The 17,729-nt window shown below is 55.5% G+C and overlaps 2 protein-coding genes across 2 annotated transcripts; one reads left to right on the top strand and one right to left on the bottom strand.

Moving 5' to 3' along the window:
* Positions 1-2,547: 2,547 nt before the first annotated feature.
* Positions 2,548-7,637, bottom strand: SNX33 (sorting nexin 33). The gene is made up of 2 exons (XM_027657680.1): positions 5,396-7,637; positions 2,548-3,421 (listed from the first exon to the last, which is right to left on the bottom strand). The coding sequence occupies exons 1-2, from the start codon at positions 6,834-6,836 to the stop codon at positions 3,168-3,170; spliced, it is 1,695 nt and encodes a 564-aa protein (XP_027513481.1). The 5' UTR covers positions 6,837-7,637; the 3' UTR covers positions 2,548-3,167.
* A 435-nt stretch (positions 7,638-8,072) lies between these two features.
* SNUPN (snurportin 1) lies at positions 8,073-17,028 on the top strand. Its single transcript, XM_027657681.1, has 8 exons — positions 8,073-8,239; positions 8,408-8,564; positions 9,423-9,527; positions 9,640-9,736; positions 10,590-10,687; positions 10,973-11,050; positions 12,106-12,186; positions 15,932-17,028. The coding sequence occupies exons 1-8, from the start codon at positions 8,088-8,090 to the stop codon at positions 16,259-16,261; spliced, it is 1,098 nt and encodes a 365-aa protein (XP_027513482.1). The 5' UTR covers positions 8,073-8,087; the 3' UTR covers positions 16,262-17,028.
* The last annotated feature ends 701 nt before the right edge of the window (positions 17,029-17,729 follow it).

Below are 17,729 nucleotides of genomic sequence, written 5' to 3'. Positions count from 1 at the left end.
CAACATGTGCCAGCAGCATGGCATGCATGGCAAGCCCGATCCTGCCCGGCTGCCCCACCAAGAGCTGCACTCCCCTTCGCCATGGGAGGAGCTGGGTTGGGTCACTGCGGTCCTTTGGTGGCTGATCCTGAATTATCGAACACTGGAGAGTGTGTCCATGTGGTTCACAAGCCTCTGATCAGCAGCTCTGCTTGTCCCAGCATCCCCATCCCTCCCTGTGGAACCCCAGCTGATCCTGCACCCAAAATGGGTCCTCCCACCCCGGAGCATCTTGTTGGTCTCAGGATGCATGTACAGGGCTTGGATGCAGGTTGTCCCTACAGTCTGCTGGCCTGGCCCATATACAAACCGTGGTCTCCCAGAGCTCAATCCAAGGTGGAGAGGGGCCTGAAGAGAAGCAAGAGGAGCTCCCAGAAGCCACCCGCAGGAATGGAAGCAACAATGGGCTTTCTGGTGCTGGCTGCAGGGCTCTCCAGGGTGGATGCCCCAGCCACCGCCACCACTTCCAAAACCTGCTGTCATGCTGGTGAGACTCGCACAGGGCCTTGGCCTTGGCTTTCCCACGCAGGAGCAGCCTTGGGAAGTGGGAGGAGGAAGCGGATCTGCTCTGTGTTCCTGCCGTTTCCTCTCAGCCCTGTGCTTTTTTCTGGTTTTTTATCTCTTGTGGGAGCAGGGAACAGCCTGTGTCACAGATAATAAAGGCACTGACTGACACCACGGGTGCACGTGGGGAGCACTGTGTGCACCCCCAGGCCCCCCTCCACTGTCCAGCAGCAGGAGCACTGGGACAGCCCGGGATGCTCGGAGCCAGTTTCATCCTCCAAACCTTGGCACATTTGCAGGATGCTGCTGGAGATGTGGAGGGAAGCAGGAGGATAGTCAAGTCCCCCGTCTGGCCAAGGCAGGGTCAGGCCCTGAAATCCTTGTCTATGGGCAGAGAGGGCCCAGCTGCCTGCTGCCTGCAGGTGGCAGAGGGAAAAGGTAGGAATGTTAATGGGATACAGATTCTCCCAGCCAATGGGTTTGCTGTGCCCTGGGAACATGGTCCAGACATGAGGGTACAGAGAGGGATGGCTGGTGGGGCAGGGAGACCTTTGTGGGTGCCGAAGTACCACAGAGAGCACTGATGCACCCTTGGGGAAACTGAGGCACAAGCCTTCCAAGGGGGTGCATGCAGCCTGCAGGGACCTTATCCCATCCCCATCCCCATGCCAGGACACCAGAGCAGAGGATGAACTCCTGGGCACTGGGACATCTCCTCACTCCAGCTGCACATCTGTCTTCAGGACATCTCAGGGACTGTGCTGCCATGGGGGATCCCAGGCAGAGGAATCCTCTTGCCCAGGCGAGTCCAGGGAAGCTGGGATGCTGACACAGCTCCGGAGGCTGCTTGCAGTGCCAGAGACTGGCTGCCTGCCCGGGGATGGCAGTGGCAGGCTCAGTCCCAGTGCCCATTGTGCTTCCCGAGGGAGTGGGGCTGGGGGAAGGGACACACCATCCCACAGCATCTGGCCTCAACATGGGGCCAAGGCCACCACAGTCATCCAGAGCATGACCAGCAGAGCCAGAGACCAGTCTCTCCAGTGGGATTAGCACAGGGGTCAGACACCATTCCCATGGCTGCTGGGGTGGGATGGGGCCAAGGAAAGATGTGGCCAGGGTGAGATGAGGCTGGGTTGGGATGGGGCTGGAGTAGGATGGGACCAGTGTGGGATGGGGCCAAGGTAGTATCTGGCCAGGGTAGGATGGAGCTGCAGTAGGATGGAGTTGGGATAGGACAGGGCCAGAGTGGGATGGGGCTGGGATGGGATAGGAATGGTATGGGATAATGCCATGGAAGGATGCAGCCTGGGTAGGATGGGACCAGAGCAGAATGGGGCCAGGGTAGGAGCTGTGGAAGGATGGGGTTGGGATGAGATGGGCTTGGGGTGAGAGGGTGCCAGGGTGTGATGAGAATGGGGCAGGATAGAACCAACGTAGGATGTGGACAGGGTGGGATGAGGTTGGGGTAGGATGTGGGATGGGGCCGTGGGAAGGGGACTGCCCTGGCTGCCGGACGCAGGAGGGAGGATGTGCACCACGGCCGGCTGTACTTCAGCGTGCAGGCTGGGGAGGGCTCCGGGAGGATGGAGCACAGCCTGCCGCATTCCCAGTGTCGCTGTTAGTTTAACAATACCCTGCTGGCCTGCATGCCGGGGCTAATTTTATCCCTGGAGCCAGGCCAAGGCGGCCCTAACTTTCCTCGCTGTGATTTATCCCAGCCATTTCCCTTCAAAAACAAGGCCCCCGTGCCAGCCCCGCTGCCTCCCAGGCAGCCACACGCTGCCCCAGGCCCCAGCGGTGCAAAGCGGGGCAGGATTTGCCCCTTGGTGGGTTGCTTGAAGAGCAGGAGGGTGGTAACTGTAGGATCCCCTCCCAGGATCATTCCCTCCATAGCACAGGGATGTTTGAAGCTGACTGGAAGGCAGGGGATGCTCAGATGCAGAGCTTTCCCCAGGATCCTGAAGCAGCTCCATTTTCCACAGACATCTCCGGGAAGCGGGTTGGTGTTTTTTCTACCAACAATTTTATTGAAAAGGCTGTGGGGCTTTTTTTTTTTTTCCCTTTTTTTTTTTTTTTCTCCCTTTTCCCAGTCAGCAGCCATGCTCAAGAAAGAGATTTCCCTTCGCCTCTGGGCATCTAGTTAAAAACTGATCAGTAAAAATGCTGCAGAAAAATGGAAAATATTGAAAACATCTCATGACAAACAAACAAAAAAATCTCTTCCAAATAAAGATCTGTTTCCTTCTCTTTTTTCCATCAGAAAAGCTTTTAGTGTGCAAAATGTTGACCGCTTGGACTTCTTCTCCCAGCAGGCTGGGATGCACCTGCCTCTGCTCCAGGAGAGTGGGTTTTCAGAAAGCTAAAAATCACTGGGCAGCACTGTTACCTCCACATCTGTCTCTCTTGTGAGCCTCCCGTGCCCCCACCAGACCCATGGCAGGGTGGGAGATCCCCAGGGAAAGAGGTGGCACGGCCAACCCGCGGGCGAGCCCTTCCCCACAGGCCCGGGAAGGGGGAGGAAAGCCCAAAGTCATTTGGTCTCTAGCGTGATGAGTTCCTGTTAGTTCTCAGTCTGTCACAGACAGAGGAGGCGTGCGAGGCTGCGGGCAGAGCAAGTGGAGGCGTTAGAGGTTGTCATACATGCGCAGTGTCTTCTCCAGCTGCTGGCTGACGCGCTGGTAGAAGACGATCTGCTGTCTTAGGTAGGACTGCATCATCCTCTTGAAGTCAGCCACACGGCGCTCGTGGAAGTGGTTCATCTCGGCCTGCAGGGCGAAGCCCACCACGCGGCAGCGCTTGCGGATCCCGTCGGCCTCCTCCTGGTCCATCCTGCCCTCGTCGCTCATCCGCTGGCTCTCCTTCACCTTCGCGAAGGCGCCTGGCAAAGCAGGGAGCAGGATGAGAGGCTGGCGGATCTGTGTGACCCTCCAGCCCCCTTCCCTGGCCTTCCTGGTTGATCCCACCGCCCTCCATGCTGGGGCACCAGCCTGGACTCAAAGCAGAGGCGCGGAGCTGCCCCACATGAGTAAAGGAGGGATCTACCTGCATCTCCCTATGCCCATCGAACCCATCCCTCTCCTCCAGGCAGGGAAAGACCAGGAGCCTTTTGCCTCTGGACTCTGGCCTCCCCAGCTCCTTTTCCATCCCATCTCTGGGCACACAGCCTCATGTTTAGCTGGTTTTGGGGTCTGGGCTCCTGGAGGGCTGCAACTCAAGGCTTTGGGTGCTAAGCTAAAAATGCAGGGCAGCATTAGCACAGCCAAGCACCCCAGCCAAGCCTGCTCTCCAAATATTCCATGATATCCCATAAATGGGGGTCAGGAGCAGCCCTGGGAGACTCCAGACCAGGAGGCAGTGAACCAGGATGGGGGAAGGGCATGTGGTGCTGTCTGGAGCTCAGCTGGGAAACCATCTCCCTCTCCCAGAGGCAGCTGATGCTCTGACACCAGTTTTTCCCTCTCCATGTTTTTTTACAGCTCAGTTTCGAAAGAATCCTGCCTGGCTCCAGCCCTGCATTCCTCCCCCTCATTAGCACAGAGGCTAAAAAACTAAAAACAAGATCTGGCCTGCACTGGGCTTTTTTCCCTTCTCCCTGCCCCTTGCTGGGAGCACCAGACCCGGGGTTACGGTGCTCCCGCTGCACCAGCCCTGCTCCCAGCAGAGAGGATGAGGAGGAGGAAGAAGCAAAGGTTGGAGGCCAAATCCTGCCTTCCGCTCTGCCCACGCAGCCTCGCTTCCGGACGGGATCCAGCCCCTCTCCATGGGTAAACAACACTGGGAGGAAAGGCAAAGAAGCTGCTGGGGCAGGATTGTACTCTCCTTGCTCCCTTTGCCTTCCCAGACATGCAGCGAGGCACAGACATCCCTGGATGCTTGGACACAGACGGCCCTGGCTTCACCCCGGGGAAAACTTGTCCCCCAGAATCTGAGGATGCTAGTGTGGGTGTCCCCTCCCTGCTATGGGCAGCTGGGCTGGGAGGAGTGTGTGGACTTCGGCCCTGCTCCCACACCCAGCTGCGTCAGCCTGGGTGCAAAGGGCCACCGAGTCCTCCCTGCCTGCCACGCACCCCAGGAAGAGCACAGAAAACACTTCTCTGTGTATTCTCACCCTCTCTGACCCCACCAACTCCAGGGAACTAGGACAAATGGGATGCAAGGACCTCTGACAGCCCAGGTGTGCTAACCCACTCCTCCTGGACCCGGAGGTGCAGGGACATACTCCTGAGAAGTGTGACCCTGGTTGTCCCCAGGAGGTTCAGGGTGTCGTCCCTCAGGGACATGTCCCCATCCCACTGCCCTGCACAGCCCACTCTGCTCCTCTGGCCCACTCAAGGCCATATCCAGCCATGTCCCAGCCCCGAGAGAGCAAGCTCCAGCATCCCTGCTGGCCACCCATCTGCCACCTCGGCAGGGAGGGAGGATGAGGAGGGACAAGTGGAGTGGGTGGGATGCTCAAGAGGTGCTGGGCAGGTCACCACAGAGCCACCAGCAGTGGTGCTGGCTCCTGCTAATGATCTGCAAGGAGTGACACCCATGCTGATCCCCACAAAGGAACCACCAGCAGCAGTTATGGAGCCCACAGCATCACTGGGGCAGACTCTGGACCCAATAGCCCTAGCAGCCTCTCCCAGCCGGGGAGACTGGAGGGCTGTGCCAGCGGGGACCACACTGCTTCCCTAGGAGCCACAGACAATGGTTTCCATTCTCATTCCCATCCTCATTTCCCATTCCCTTTATGGTCCAACAAAGGATTTCCTCATTGCATCCCCATACTACTCCCCACGCCGTTCCCACTCCCCATGCTGTTCCCACTCACATGGGGCCATTCCCAGGGAGAAGAAGGCCTCCTTACCTTTCTGGAGGTGGATGATGTCTGGAAAGTTGGAGAGGAGCCCTTGGTACAAGGAAAGCGTGTCCAGCATGAGGAACAGGTCATTCTTGGGCTGCTCAGCAAACATCTCCCCCACAGTCTCGTACGTCTTGCCTGTGTGGGAGATGGCATTGTTGAGGGCATCCAAGCTGTAGGGAGGGTCCATGTGGAAGGAGTGGCTGATGGCTTGGAAGGCATTGCCCAACTTCTGGAACTCCTTCCGGAAGCCCCCCACGTGCTTGCGCACCAGCTCCAAGGCCACGTTGGTCAGCTGCAGGACGCTGTCGTCCATCTTCTTGCTGAAGGCCTTGAAGGCGTCCACGCGGTCCTCCACGTCCTGCAGGTCCTGGTGCTCCGTGGGAATCTGGATGGTGAGGAGGAAGCTGGCACCCACCATCTCATCCTTTTCCGCCCGGCGTTTGCCCAGCTTCCACTGCTTCTCGTCACGGCAGCAGAGGAAGTGCTGGAAGCCCTCGTACTGGGAGAGGACGGGGTGGCTGGTCATGTGGTCCATCCAGAGGATCAGTCGCCGCTTGCGCTTCTCAATGAAGTCCTCCTCAAAGCGGCCAGTGGCCTGCTTCTCGGGCAGGTGGGGCACCGAGATCACTGTGAACTTGTGCAGGAGGCGGTTGTAGAGCCAGTCGAAGTGCTTGTACCGCCGGTACACGGGGGAGTTGATGTTGCTGGGGGTCAGCTTGTAGGAGATGTAGCTCTTGATGCCCTTGAACTTGGTCTGCTTGGTGGGGTCCTCCACGGAACAGATGAAGGGGTGGGGGTTCGCCCTCCACTGGGGACCTCTGGAGCCCATCTCGATGCAGTATGTCTCAGAGATCTTGGACATCAGGGGCACGTCGCCCAGGATGAAGGCTTCCACACCGGAGCGGACGAAGCAGGAGAAGCGGTTGAGGTTCCTCCCTACCACGCTGCCCCTCTTGGAGGAGCTCATGCTATCCTGTCTCTCCAGCGCCGGCTTGGGCCGGTAACCGGCATGCTGGTGGTGGCCATAGGCCTCCGGGTACTGCAGATTGGGTGAGGGGTGCCCGTTGGTACCCGGGGCGCTCCGGGGCTCCTCCACCACCGTGCACGCATCGTCCCAGTCATCCCAATCATCATCATCGTCGTCCTCAAAACTGCCCTGGTAGGAGATGCCGGGATTGGGGGATGCTGAGTAGAAGGAGGAGTCGTGCCCGGGGGAGCCGGCCGGGCTGCTGGAGTAGTCCGTGTAGTTGGAGCCCGACCGGGAGCGGAGGATCTCGACATAGGAAGCAGGGAAGAGGCCGGTCTCCCCGCGGCTGTTTTGGCCCTGTAACCACCCGTCCAGGGAGTTCTCACTGAAGATGACGAGCTCCTCGTTCTCCTGGATGCTGATCTCCTCTTTGTTTTCGCTCTGGAAGTTGTAAAGCGCTCTGGCTTTCAACGCCATGGCCGGTCGCGGGTCGGGAAGAGGAGGGGGGGGGGGGGACAGCGGAACGCAATCCCCCCAGCCAAAACAACCCCCCCAGGCAATACCACAGGCTCGCTCGGCTCCGGGATCACCACCACGCGCTGTGGGAAATGGCTTGGCCGGTTTCCCAGAGAAATTAAAAAAAAAAAAAAACGGTGAAGAAGAAATCCCTTACGAGGTGACGCCAAGTTCCGTGTGTCCAAGTGACCCCCCCGATCCCGGCACCCCTGTTAAAAACAACATTCCCCAGTTAAAAACGACATTCCCCAGTTAAAAACGACATTTCCTGGATAAAAACAAGATTCCTGGTCAGGCGAGCGGCGTTTCCCTGGCTCCTCCGGGATGAGAACCCCGGCCGGCCCAAGAGCCGGGCTCTGCCATGTCCACGCAGGGTTTATCTCGCTGGGACGCCGATCCCGAGGTTTCACTTTCCGTGAGGAAAACCTCTGGCTGCCAGCGAGGAGATATATCCCAAGCGACTTTTCTCGGGGGTCCTGTGGATAAAACACCCCAGTTTTTCCCCTGCCAGCTGTCGGTGGGTGCTGGGAAATCGCCGGGAACGACCCCAAACCTTGCCCAACCTCCCGGTGATCCCGGGATTTCCTTTCCGGGCCGACTTTCCCGGCGGCTGGTGGGGTTTGGTTTTCCCCTGAAATCCGTAAATCTCACGCAGGACGGAGGTGGAGGGGACGGCGGTGGGGCTGGCGGGGGTGCCGGTGCTGATGCCGGTGCCCGTGAGGGAGATGGTGCCGGGGCTGGTCCCGTTGCCAGTGGGGATGGCGGAACCGGTGCCGAGGCTGGTCCCGCTGCCGGGGGCGGTACCGGGGCTGGTCGCGTTGCCGGTGCCGGTCCCGTTGCCGGAGGGGGTGGCGGAGCCAGCCGCCAGCCTCCCGTGACGCAGGGCAGCGTCCCCGCTCCGCCGTCCGGTTCGCAGCGAGGAGCAGCCCGGCCCGGCCCGGCTTGTCCAGCCGCACGCTGCCCTCTGCAGGCAGCCGGTCCCGGGGGCGCGAATCCTCGCCCACGGTGGCACTGGCTGCTCCTGCGTCTCTGCCGGGATATTCCCCTCGGCCGTGCCCGGTCACGGCCCGCGGCGTCCCTTCCCAGCCCCCGGCCGGAGGGGGAAACTGAGGCACGGGGTGAACGGGCTGCGGGGGGCGCCGGGGCCTCCGCGCCGCGCGGGGGCGCTGCGGGCGCGGCCCGGGCGGAAGCGGCCGGCGCGCGGGTGTTGCCATGGAGGAGCTGAGCGCGGCGCTGGCGGCGGGCGTGGGGCTGGCGGGGCCCTTCAGCCCGGCCGCGCCGCACCCCCGCCTGGCCGCGTACAAGCCCCGCGGCGGCCCCGGGCAGGTGGAGCGCCGGCAGCGCCTCCTCCGCATCCAGAGAGAGTGAGCGCGGGAGCGGGAGAGCGGGCGCCGCCAGGGATGGGGGCGCGGGGGGCGGGCGGGCCGCGTTAGGCCGCCCTAGGGCTGCGTGTGGGGAGGCGGCCCGGTTTGGGTGTGGGGTGCGGTGGGTGACCTGCCTCCCCGCTGGGTTGTTTCCTCGCCCCCCCCCAGGAGGCGGCTGGACTACGTGAACCATGCCAGGAGGCTGGCGGAGGACGACTGGGCAGGGATGGAGAGCGAGGGCGAGGAGAAGGATGGGGAAGATGCGGAGGAAGAGGAGATGGACGTGGATGCTGGCAAGAAGTTGCCCAAGCGCTACGCCAATCAGGTGAGGAGCCACCTGTGTCCCCATGGTGGGGTGTGGGTGTGAGGCAGGGCCAGGGTGAGGGATGTGGGGTGGTTTGAGGCCACGGTGATGGCCGCTTTGGGGCTGAGAAGAATGTGTCCTGCCTGACTTGGTGCTCAGAGAGAAACTGTGGTTCAGTTTGCCTCCAAAACATGCTGAGTTCAAACAGAAAACAAGTGGAGATGGGCTACTTGTGTGCTTTAGTCATTTAGGTTGGAAAAGATCTCGAAGGTCATTGAGTCCAGCCATTAATCCTGCACCACTGCATTCCCCACTTTGGGAGATTTCAGCTCAGCTAGCAGCATTAGTACCCCATTAGGCAGCACTCAGCTAAAGATTTCTGTCTTTCCCCGTCTTTGGGACACCAGGAAAGAAAGGAAAACTCAGCTGGATTTTATCAGCCTGGGTGCTGTATTGGTCCTAAAAGGCACGCAGCCACCTGGGCAATGTTTGAGGAGGTCAGTTTCTGTGGGCTCTTTAATCCTAATGTTTTGGAATCTAAGCTCTTTCATGTTTTTAAGAATAAAGTGCTGGAGTGGGGACCAAGGTGTGAGGTGGCCAAGTGAGGATTGTGAGCCCTATTCTGTAGTCTGAAACTCAGTCAGCAGCTGGGAAGCAAAAGAAAGACTTGAGGAGTGTGTTGGGCAGGTTGAGGTTGATTAGAGAGAGAGAGGGAAGGAGCCCTTTTGGGGGTGACAAGCAGTGCCAGCTGCCTCTAAAACGCCCAGTGTAGCTGTTGAAGCCAAGTCAAAACCTCCTTGCTTTATTCATGAGTTGTTCGTTGTCCATAACTTCAGGAGAGTTGTTACTAACTGATTCTTTTTCCCGGTTTCTCTGCAGCTGATGCTGTCAGAGTGGCTGGTGGATGTACCCTCGGATCTGGAGCAGGAGTGGGTTGTGGTGGTGTGTCCTGTGGGGAAAAGGGCACTCATCGTGGCCTCCAGGGTAAGTGGTAGCAGAGGTGGGGGGTCTCACCAGCTGCTAAAGGACCTGGCTTATGTTTCCAGCCAACATAAAGCTGCCTTGACTGGGTTTTCTCTCTCCTCTTTCCTCACAGGGCACAACAGCAGCTTACACCAAGAGTGGCTTCTGTGTCAACAGGTTCCCATCTCTGCTGCCGGGGGGGAACCGGCACAACTCAGCCAGCGAGAAAGGTACAGGTGTGAGGAGACATTTGGGATAGAGGGAGGGGAGCTGCCTGCTTCTGCCTGGGAATGTGTGTGCTGGCAGGCTCAGTGCTGCTCCTCCAGCTCCCCTGAGCCCCAGAGCTATGCCCTTTTTCGTGCTGATAGGTAGTCAACCTCAGGCCTGTTTCTGTATCTCTGGAGATAACTGGATGTGGACAAGTACCTTTATGCTAGATAAGCACATGGAGTCCCAGAATGGTCTGGATTTGGAAGGGATCTTAAAGGTCATCTTGTTCCACCCCCCTTCCATGGGCAGGGACACATTCCACTATCCCAGGTTGCTCTAAGGTCCATCCGACCTGGTCTTGAACACTTCCAGGGATGGGGCAGCCACAGCTTCTCTGGCCTCACCGCCCTCACAGGAAAGAATTTCTTCCTAACATCTAATCTAAACCTGCCTTCTTCCTGTTTAAAACCATTGCCCTTTGTCCTGCCACATCTTTTAATTAGCCTGACTGACTGACACTCTTAAACCTCAATATCCTCTCTGTCCTCTGAAAGAGACCTGTGTGTGCTGTCATCTTCCTTACTATCTCTTGGAGTTCAGTTTTTTGGCCCAGTAAAAAAGAGGTTTATTGCCATTTTCTGAAACATGCCCTTGCCTGCTATGCCTCTGGCTGGTCCCTTTGTAGCCTCATGGGACTCCTCAAGCTCAAGGCTTTTTGCTGTCACAGTTTCTGTTAACAGAAGAGGGTCCCTCTGCGCCTGGCAGCCTTACATCAGGGCAGGATTAATGCTGGAGAGCTGTGGCCTGGCATTTGCCAGTTGGGTTAGGCAGAGTCTGGAGCAGGTATGAACCTCCCTGTGTTTGTGTGTGCAGTGTACACCATCCTGGACTGTATCTACAATGAGGCCCAGCGGACCTACTATATCCTCGATGTGATGTGCTGGAGAGGACACCCTGTTTATGATTGCCAGGTACTGAATCCCTCCCCTCCCTGTTGTTCCCTGAGATGCTGTGCTCCAGCACTCTTATGTAGCTCACTCTGCAAAATGTGGATATTTCTCCCAAGCACCAGTGTCTTTACAGTTTTTGGGCTGCTGGAACCATGTACACGTTTTGTGGGGGAGTAGCAGGGCTTGGGGTGCTGGTTCTGTAGGTGGAGTCGATTTTGTAAATCTCCCAGAGGAGTGAAGACACTCAGCAGGTGCTGATGGGTGATGTGTAGTGAATGGTCACTAACTCTCTGTGTCCTTTCACAGACTGACTTCAGATTCTTCTGGCTGTCCTCAAAGATCCAAGAGGAGAAAGGGCTGGGAGAGACAAGCAGGATTAATCCGGTAAGTCCTTTTGTACTGAGAAGGAGGCTGAGGGGTAAGCTCTCCTGTTCAGCAGGCTTCAGCAGTTTCTTTCACAAGCGGAAGCTTTCTTTCTTTTTTTCTTTCTCCTCATGGATCAGGCTTCAAAGTGTACATCTGATGAAATGGGATGCCGTGGTCAGGATGTAAATGGAACCACTGAATATTGTAAATGAGTGCAGTGGGATTTATTTCCCCCATCCAAAGTGCTGAGGGATCTCACACTGCAGGGTATCAGCTAACTTCCATGCTGTTTTTAGCTTTCCTTTGAAATGGAATGGAAAACCAGTGTGGTTTCTGCAGGGGCAGTGTTGGTTGGCAGCCTGACTACAGCGGGGCTTATTCTTGCAGTCCTGTGGGTTTGTAAAGCTTTAAGCCTTCCCTCTGTTTAAACTGGTCATTGAAGTTGTTCGGATGAATGCCGGATTGCCACCAGGATAAAAAGTCTTCCTTCGAAGACTTACATATGGAAGTCAGACCTAGAACCCACAGCAGCTTGGAACATGATTTTTGGGTACAGACATGAGGGATTTCTCTGCTCAGGCACAGCCAAGCAGAGCAGCTCCTGTGAGCTAAGCATCTCAGTGATAAATGGGGCTGACTGCAGTGAAGGTGTCTGTGTTCGGAGAACATCCTGTTCTGACTCCCAACAGGAATATCCAGAAGATAGCTACCTAATGAAGGGGGGTCGTTTCAGCTTTCATTTCCTGGGTTGAAAGATTGGCTTGGCTGAGCCAGCAGCCTGGAACAGATGTCTGTCTACTTTGCATCCTGCCTGGAGGTCATAATTTTCTCTTTTGGTTAAAAGAACATCACAGGGTCAGCTCTCCTGAAAGGTCCTTCGTGCAGTCTTGGGTGCTTGGGAAAAAAGGTATCAGGAGCATGTGGGAGCTGTTCCTCACCCTTTCCCTTTCATGCTGGATCCTGCACTGGGGGAATCCTTCCTTCTTAGCTGCCTCTGCACCGGTGCTGGACTCAGCAACTTGTTTGCCTTTAGGCCACACAGTTGCCCCTCTAACCCTCTCTTACTCTTTCAGTACAAATTTGTGGGCCTGCAGAACTTCCCTTGCTCCTCGGACAGCCTGTGTGAGCTGCTGGCTACGGACTTCCCCTTTGAGGTGAGAACACCCAGGTGGGGACCTGGACCTCAGCCTCAGCAGCAGCCCTGCTGTGCCTCTGCCAGTGCTGGGAGAGAGGTGCATCCCCTCTGCTTGGGAATTTGCTCTCCCAAAGCTGCAGGAAGCTTGCTGAGCTGCGCTGCTGTTTCCCTGTGTGTGTGGGATGGATGCCTTTATGCCCATGGTTGATTTGTTGCCTTGTCAACAGGTACAGGCCTCATCCAACCACACAGATAAGCAAGAGTTAAACCACGGCATTCCATGTGTTTGTACTGCCCTTGCTGCAGTTGGCTGGGTCTGAAAAAGTGTTTTGGGATGAGAGTGTTGATAGGGACACTGAGGCTGCCTCCAGAAGCAGCACAACTCACGTTCACATAGCAGTGTGATGGACAGCTGACCTTTTTAGGGTCAAAGTTGGTACTGTCCATGGCTCTGTGTGGGCTTGTGTGGGTTTCCTTAGTCTGGCTGCTTCCATATTCTATGTCCAAGGCACCTGGCTGTTTTCTGGGAAGGAAGGAGAAGGGTGATGGTAAGATCCCAATGGTTTCTGAGGGGTTTGGGTCTTCAGAGTGGGTGCCTGAGGTGTACTGGAGCTGGGGGAGGATGGCTGTGACAGAAATGGCTGAACAGGACACCTGTGTTCGCTTCATCAGCTTTAGAAGTAGAATCACAGAATCAGAAAATATCCTGAGCGGGAAGGGACCCACTAGTATCATCAAAGTCCAGCTCCTGGCCCTGCACAGGACAGCCCCAGCAATCCCACAATGTGCCTGAGAGCATTATCCAAAGGGTCCCTGAGCTCTGGCAAGCTTAGGACCATGACCAATTCCCTATGGAGTTTGTTCCATTGCCCAGCCACCCTCTGGGGGAAGAATCTGTTCCTCATATCCACCCTAAACCTCACCTGACAAAACTGTTGTGCTATTCTGACCTTTGGGGAAGGGCAAGACAGGCAAATCCGTGTGCCACCTCGCTCAGCTCCATGTGGTTGTGAGCAGTGAGTCACAGGCCCTCATGGAATCAGCTCTGGCTGCTTTTGCCTGCCCTGGCTGGCTTCTCACTGGAGGGGAAGAGGATGGAGGAGGCAGTGGCATTCCAGCCCAGTGACAACATCTGGAAGCCAGAAGCTCCTTCAGTGTCTGCTGCAGTTCCTGGGAGTGCCCAGTCTCAGCCCCACACCAGGAACAGCCTCCACAGAGGTTTCTTGTCCTGCAGAGGCAAAAGCCACATGGATGTGATAGTGTCTCTTGTGCTGCCCCATCCTGAGTTAGCCATTAATGTAAGTGCAGGTTTGAATTAAGGGACACTAATTTGTCTGTGAGGGCTGACTTTGCTTGTCAAAGCCAGGACAGCAATCAGAGTGAGTTGGAAAGTCCCAGCCCCTGGCTGGTCTTGCCAGACCCTGCTCTGAACATGGATGGGGGAGGCATCCCAGCTTTCCTGCAACTGACTTGCTTAATGACAAATCTCTGAGTGCCTCTGTAGAAACAGTCATTCTTGTCTTTCCTGAGTAAAAGCTTCATTCCTTCCTGAGGCATCTGGTCCCAAGAGGAAAGGCTGAGGAGTGTTGCCTCGCTGTGGTCAGAGTGGGAAACTTTTGGGCTACGAAAGAGGCCATTGTGAAACTCTGGAGCAGGAGATGGAGCTGAACAGACTCCAGATGTGTAATCCAGTTGTGATTTGCCCCCTTGGTCTTTTGATACAGTGAGGTGTAACCCCAAGAAGTGAAATGTGGTGTAATTGGCTCAACACAGCCTTAACCCCACTGGAACCGCGGTGCTGCTTCTAGGATGAAGGGAGCTGCGGGGCCCTCTGGTTTACCACAAGAGGGAGCCCAAAAATCCCCCAAAAAAGCTTTGCAGAAAGCAAAATACATCCTGGTTATGGATAGTGAAGGATAACAGAGGTGGTCTTAGGCTTGGGCCCAGCATCTGGTGATCCTGACAGGAATCTCGTGTGTGTGGTGGCAGCAGAGGTGGTCAGTGCTTTCAGATTTGGGACTTCAGAGTTAATCTGTAACCTGAGAGTTAGGGCCTGACCCGCTCTATTCAGCAGAATTTTATTCCCCTGAGTTCAGTGGACTTTGGATCAGTTGACTGGCTCTGAATTTCAAGTGGTTTTTGGAGTGGATCTTAAGAGCTACTGTCCTTCTCACAGATCTGAGTAAAACCACGCTCAGGTTTCCACAAAGGCAGGGGAGCCAAAGCCTCTGAGAAACCCCGGTGTGAAGGAATGGGAGGACTGTTAAGCATCTAAAATCTGGAAAGTGTGGCTGTGGAGTGTGAAACCCTGCCAGGCCAGTCTCTCCTCGGGTTCTGTCGTTTAGGGACAGTGTCAGCCCTTGTTCTCATGTGGCTGCTGTCACTGCAGTGACTCAGGGTAGGGACCCAGCCAACAAATTAAATAAACGGGAAGGAATATGGGAGTCACTTAAATCAGGGAAGGGAGAACATGACCTAACTTCACCAGGCTGAACTCCTTTGAATTCTCCATCTTGGGGAAGATATTTGGAACAGTCAGGAAGGCGTTTCCAGGCTCTGATCTTTACCAAAACATTCCTGTGGGTGCTGGAGTATCCCTGTTGCTCATCAAGTGCCACGCATCCACAGGAATGGGCTGGATATGCTGGGGTGCTGCAGAATCTGGCTCTTCCCAAGAGGCAGGGGGAGGGAAAAGCTTTGCACTTTAGATATCCAGAGGGGTTACACAAGCTCATCGTGATGCTTTCTGTTCTAGTTTTATGTTTTCCTAACAGAGGAATCCCCCTTTTTCTGGGATTATTTTGCAAGATGTTAACAGTGACTGAAAACTGTGGCCAGAGTAGTACCAGAAGCTTTACTATCTCTGCCATAGGTTAGCACCCATGGAGCAGAAATGGATATATGCTGCTCTGTGCTGTGCTCAGCCTGGGTGTCTGTTCTGGGGGCTGTAGGCTTGGGGAGGGGCCTGGGAGCAATTTGTCTCAAGATGGGCTTTTGTTCTCCTCTCTTCTGCCCACTCAGCCACTCTTCTTCATAGCCAAATGGCTTTTTAAGAGATTTTGAAGCTGAGCTAAGCGGAGCACCACCTTCAGCGTTAGTCAGCCTGACAACAAGATCCAGCCTCACAGAGCACACCCTGGGAAGCACAGGAAGAGGGGGAATGAGAATCCCTGAGCATGGCAGGAAAGTGGGGAAAATGTCAGACAGCTGCAGCACTGCAGAGTGTGGAAATAGTAGCACAAGAGTTAAGCCTAAATCTTCAAAGTCCTGAGTGCCCTTAACTGTCATTGATTGCTGGAGAAGTTCTCTCCTGGGAAACATTAAGAATTTTATTGGCATACACCAGTTAAAAAGAGCTGTTAGGAATCGGGGCTCCTTGGCATCGTGCACTTGGACTAATTACTTTCCAAATGTATTATTTAAAATAACCCTAATCCAGTAAAGTGGGCTGCCTCATTCAGAAACCCGCTGGCTTTTCTGCAGAGTGGGATGAGAGCATCCAGAGGATGCTGCTCTGTGCCGACAGCGGGCTGGAATTGTTTGCCTTTGACAATTTAAAGCCACCTGGGAGTCGCTGATCTTTCAGGGCAGGAGCTCTGCAGGTTTCTTCTTTCCCTTCCGCTGTTTATTGCACTGCTTGGGGAAAAATGATCCAGCTGTTGGTTTTGGCCTGCAAATGGAGAGCAGAGCTGTCGTCTGGCGCCCGGTCATCCACCTGCGGGAGCCTCAGCTCTGCCCTTTCATTCACTCTCTCCTGTCCGCAGGTTGACGGGCTGCTCTTCTATCACAGGCAAACCCACTACACCCCCGGCAGCACCCCGTTGGTGGGCTGGCTCCGGCCCTACATGGTCCCTGAAATCCTGGGGCTCACCGTGCCCTCCACCGCGCTCACGGCCAAACCGAACTATGCCGGGCGGCAGCTGCAGCAGATCATCGAGAGCAAAAGGAGTAAAAAGCTGGCGGTGGAAAAGGGCGACCCGAGCAGCGTGGTGGCTGCGAACAACGGACATTACGAGCTGGAACACTTGTCTACCCCTCAGCCAGAAAAGTCTCTGGAGGGCCAGGACGGAGCAGTGAGCCAAATGGAGAGTTAAGATGCTGGGACAGGCCAGCGGGGGAGGGAGCAGGGAAAAGGCTCCCTGCTTCTCACTGTCCCTCATGCTCCTGAGAGGGGGCAAAGTAACGATGATAGGATAGCTTTGTTTCAAGGGCATAACAGTGGAATATCTTGCCCCAAGGGCTGGGTTTTTTGGTGGGTTTTTTTTGTTGTTGTTGGTTGTGGTTTTTTTTTTTTTTTTGGGGTTTTGGTTGTTTTTTTTTTTTTTTTCCTAGGCTTCTGTGAGTCCTTAACAGGATTGTCTGGTTCTCTGCTAAGGCAGTCGTGCGTTGGGACACGCTGCAGGGATACAGTTCAGCTCCTGACCCTGCTTTTCCTGAAGCCCTGGCAAAGCTCCAGCATAGGAACAGTGCTCGGACCTCTGAGGTGCAGCTGCTGCTCATGACCCCAAGTAGCAGCCCCACCTTCCTGACCCCAGAAATGGGGGCTTCTCGGCCTCTGATCCAGCTGTTTTCTGAGGCCTTCGCAATGAAAGTTTTGGGGTCAATCTGCTTCTTACTAGCAAAAAGTTGGCATGAGCTTCTGTAAATCCAGAGGGTGGACTTTCCACATCCACATGGTTTTAGGACGATCTAAATTTTCCTTGCATCGCAGCAGGACCTGCCTTGGAGCAGGGCTTTGTGCACAGTGAGTGCAGCAGAAGCCTCTCTCTCCTCAAGGCTTTTCTCAGTGGGGGGAGGAAGGAATGGCTTCGCTCTGAAAAACACTACCATTGATCGTGCCAAATAAAAGGTTTCTCAGAAAGACAAATTCTTGAGCGTCTTCCTGCTACCTAAGGGTGGATGCGTGCTGTGCCTCCCAAATAGGGATTGAAAAAATCAGTTCCAGCGCTGACTGGAGCAGAGGAAACGCTTATGTGGGTTTGATTCTCTGCACACTGAGTTAGTTTGGTCCCCTCTGTCCCTCTCACCCCAGCCCAATCCCACTTTTTTTAAGCACTGGCTGCTCCTTCTCCCTGGCTTTAAGAGGATGAAATGATTGTTCTCACTGTGGCCAGGTTGGTTTTCAGAGGGAGATTAAAAGGGGAGATGAAACATCAGGCGAAAGGCGGTATTGGGGACTTTTCCTCCCAGCTCTCTAGGGAAATGCCCCTGGAGGAGATAGGGAGAGTGGGGATGACCACCTGCATATAGTGGGGGCACTTGTATCCTGCCCTCACACCCCCACTTTTTCCCAGAAAAAGGCTGATTCTGTGCCAAGCATGTGGGCTGCGTGCAACCATCTGGATGTGCAGCCACTATTGATTACACCAGTGGGCAGCAGGAACTGTCCTGGATGCAGGGGGGCTTCCCCGGGAGGGAAGCGGCACCCTTAGCTCTGCAATGTTTGGAGCTGTCTCTTTCAAACAGCTGCTTATTTTATAATGTTCAGTATTATTTTTTTAGCATGTGAAGCAGCTGGCTCAGGGAAAGATGATAGACACCTGGACTGCCTTATCCCCCCAT

This window comes from Corapipo altera, unplaced genomic scaffold (assembly GCF_003945725.1).
Source record: "Corapipo altera isolate COAL_440 unplaced genomic scaffold, ASM394572v1 308, whole genome shotgun sequence".
In the NCBI taxonomy this organism is placed as follows: Eukaryota; Metazoa; Chordata; class Aves; order Passeriformes; family Pipridae; genus Corapipo; species Corapipo altera.
This window is presented reverse-complemented; position numbering and strand designations above follow the sequence as displayed.

Coding starts and splice junctions, on each gene's coding strand:
- SNX33 (XM_027657680.1), bottom strand. CDS start 6,836: ATGGCGTTGAAAGCCAGAGCGCTTTACAACTTCCAGAGCGAAAACAAA. Junction 3,422..5,395: donor CATCATCCACCTCCAGAAAG/GTAAGGAGGCCT, acceptor CTGCTTTGCCAG/GCGCCTTCGCGAAGGTGAAG.
- SNUPN (XM_027657681.1), top strand. CDS start 8,088: ATGGAGGAGCTGAGCGCGGCGCTGGCGGCGGGCGTGGGGCTGGCGGGG. Junction 8,240..8,407: donor CTCCTCCGCATCCAGAGAGA/GTGAGCGCGGGA, acceptor GCCCCCCCCCAG/GAGGCGGCTGGACTACGTGA. Junction 11,051..12,105: donor AGACAAGCAGGATTAATCCG/GTAAGTCCTTTT, acceptor TTACTCTTTCAG/TACAAATTTGTGGGCCTGCA.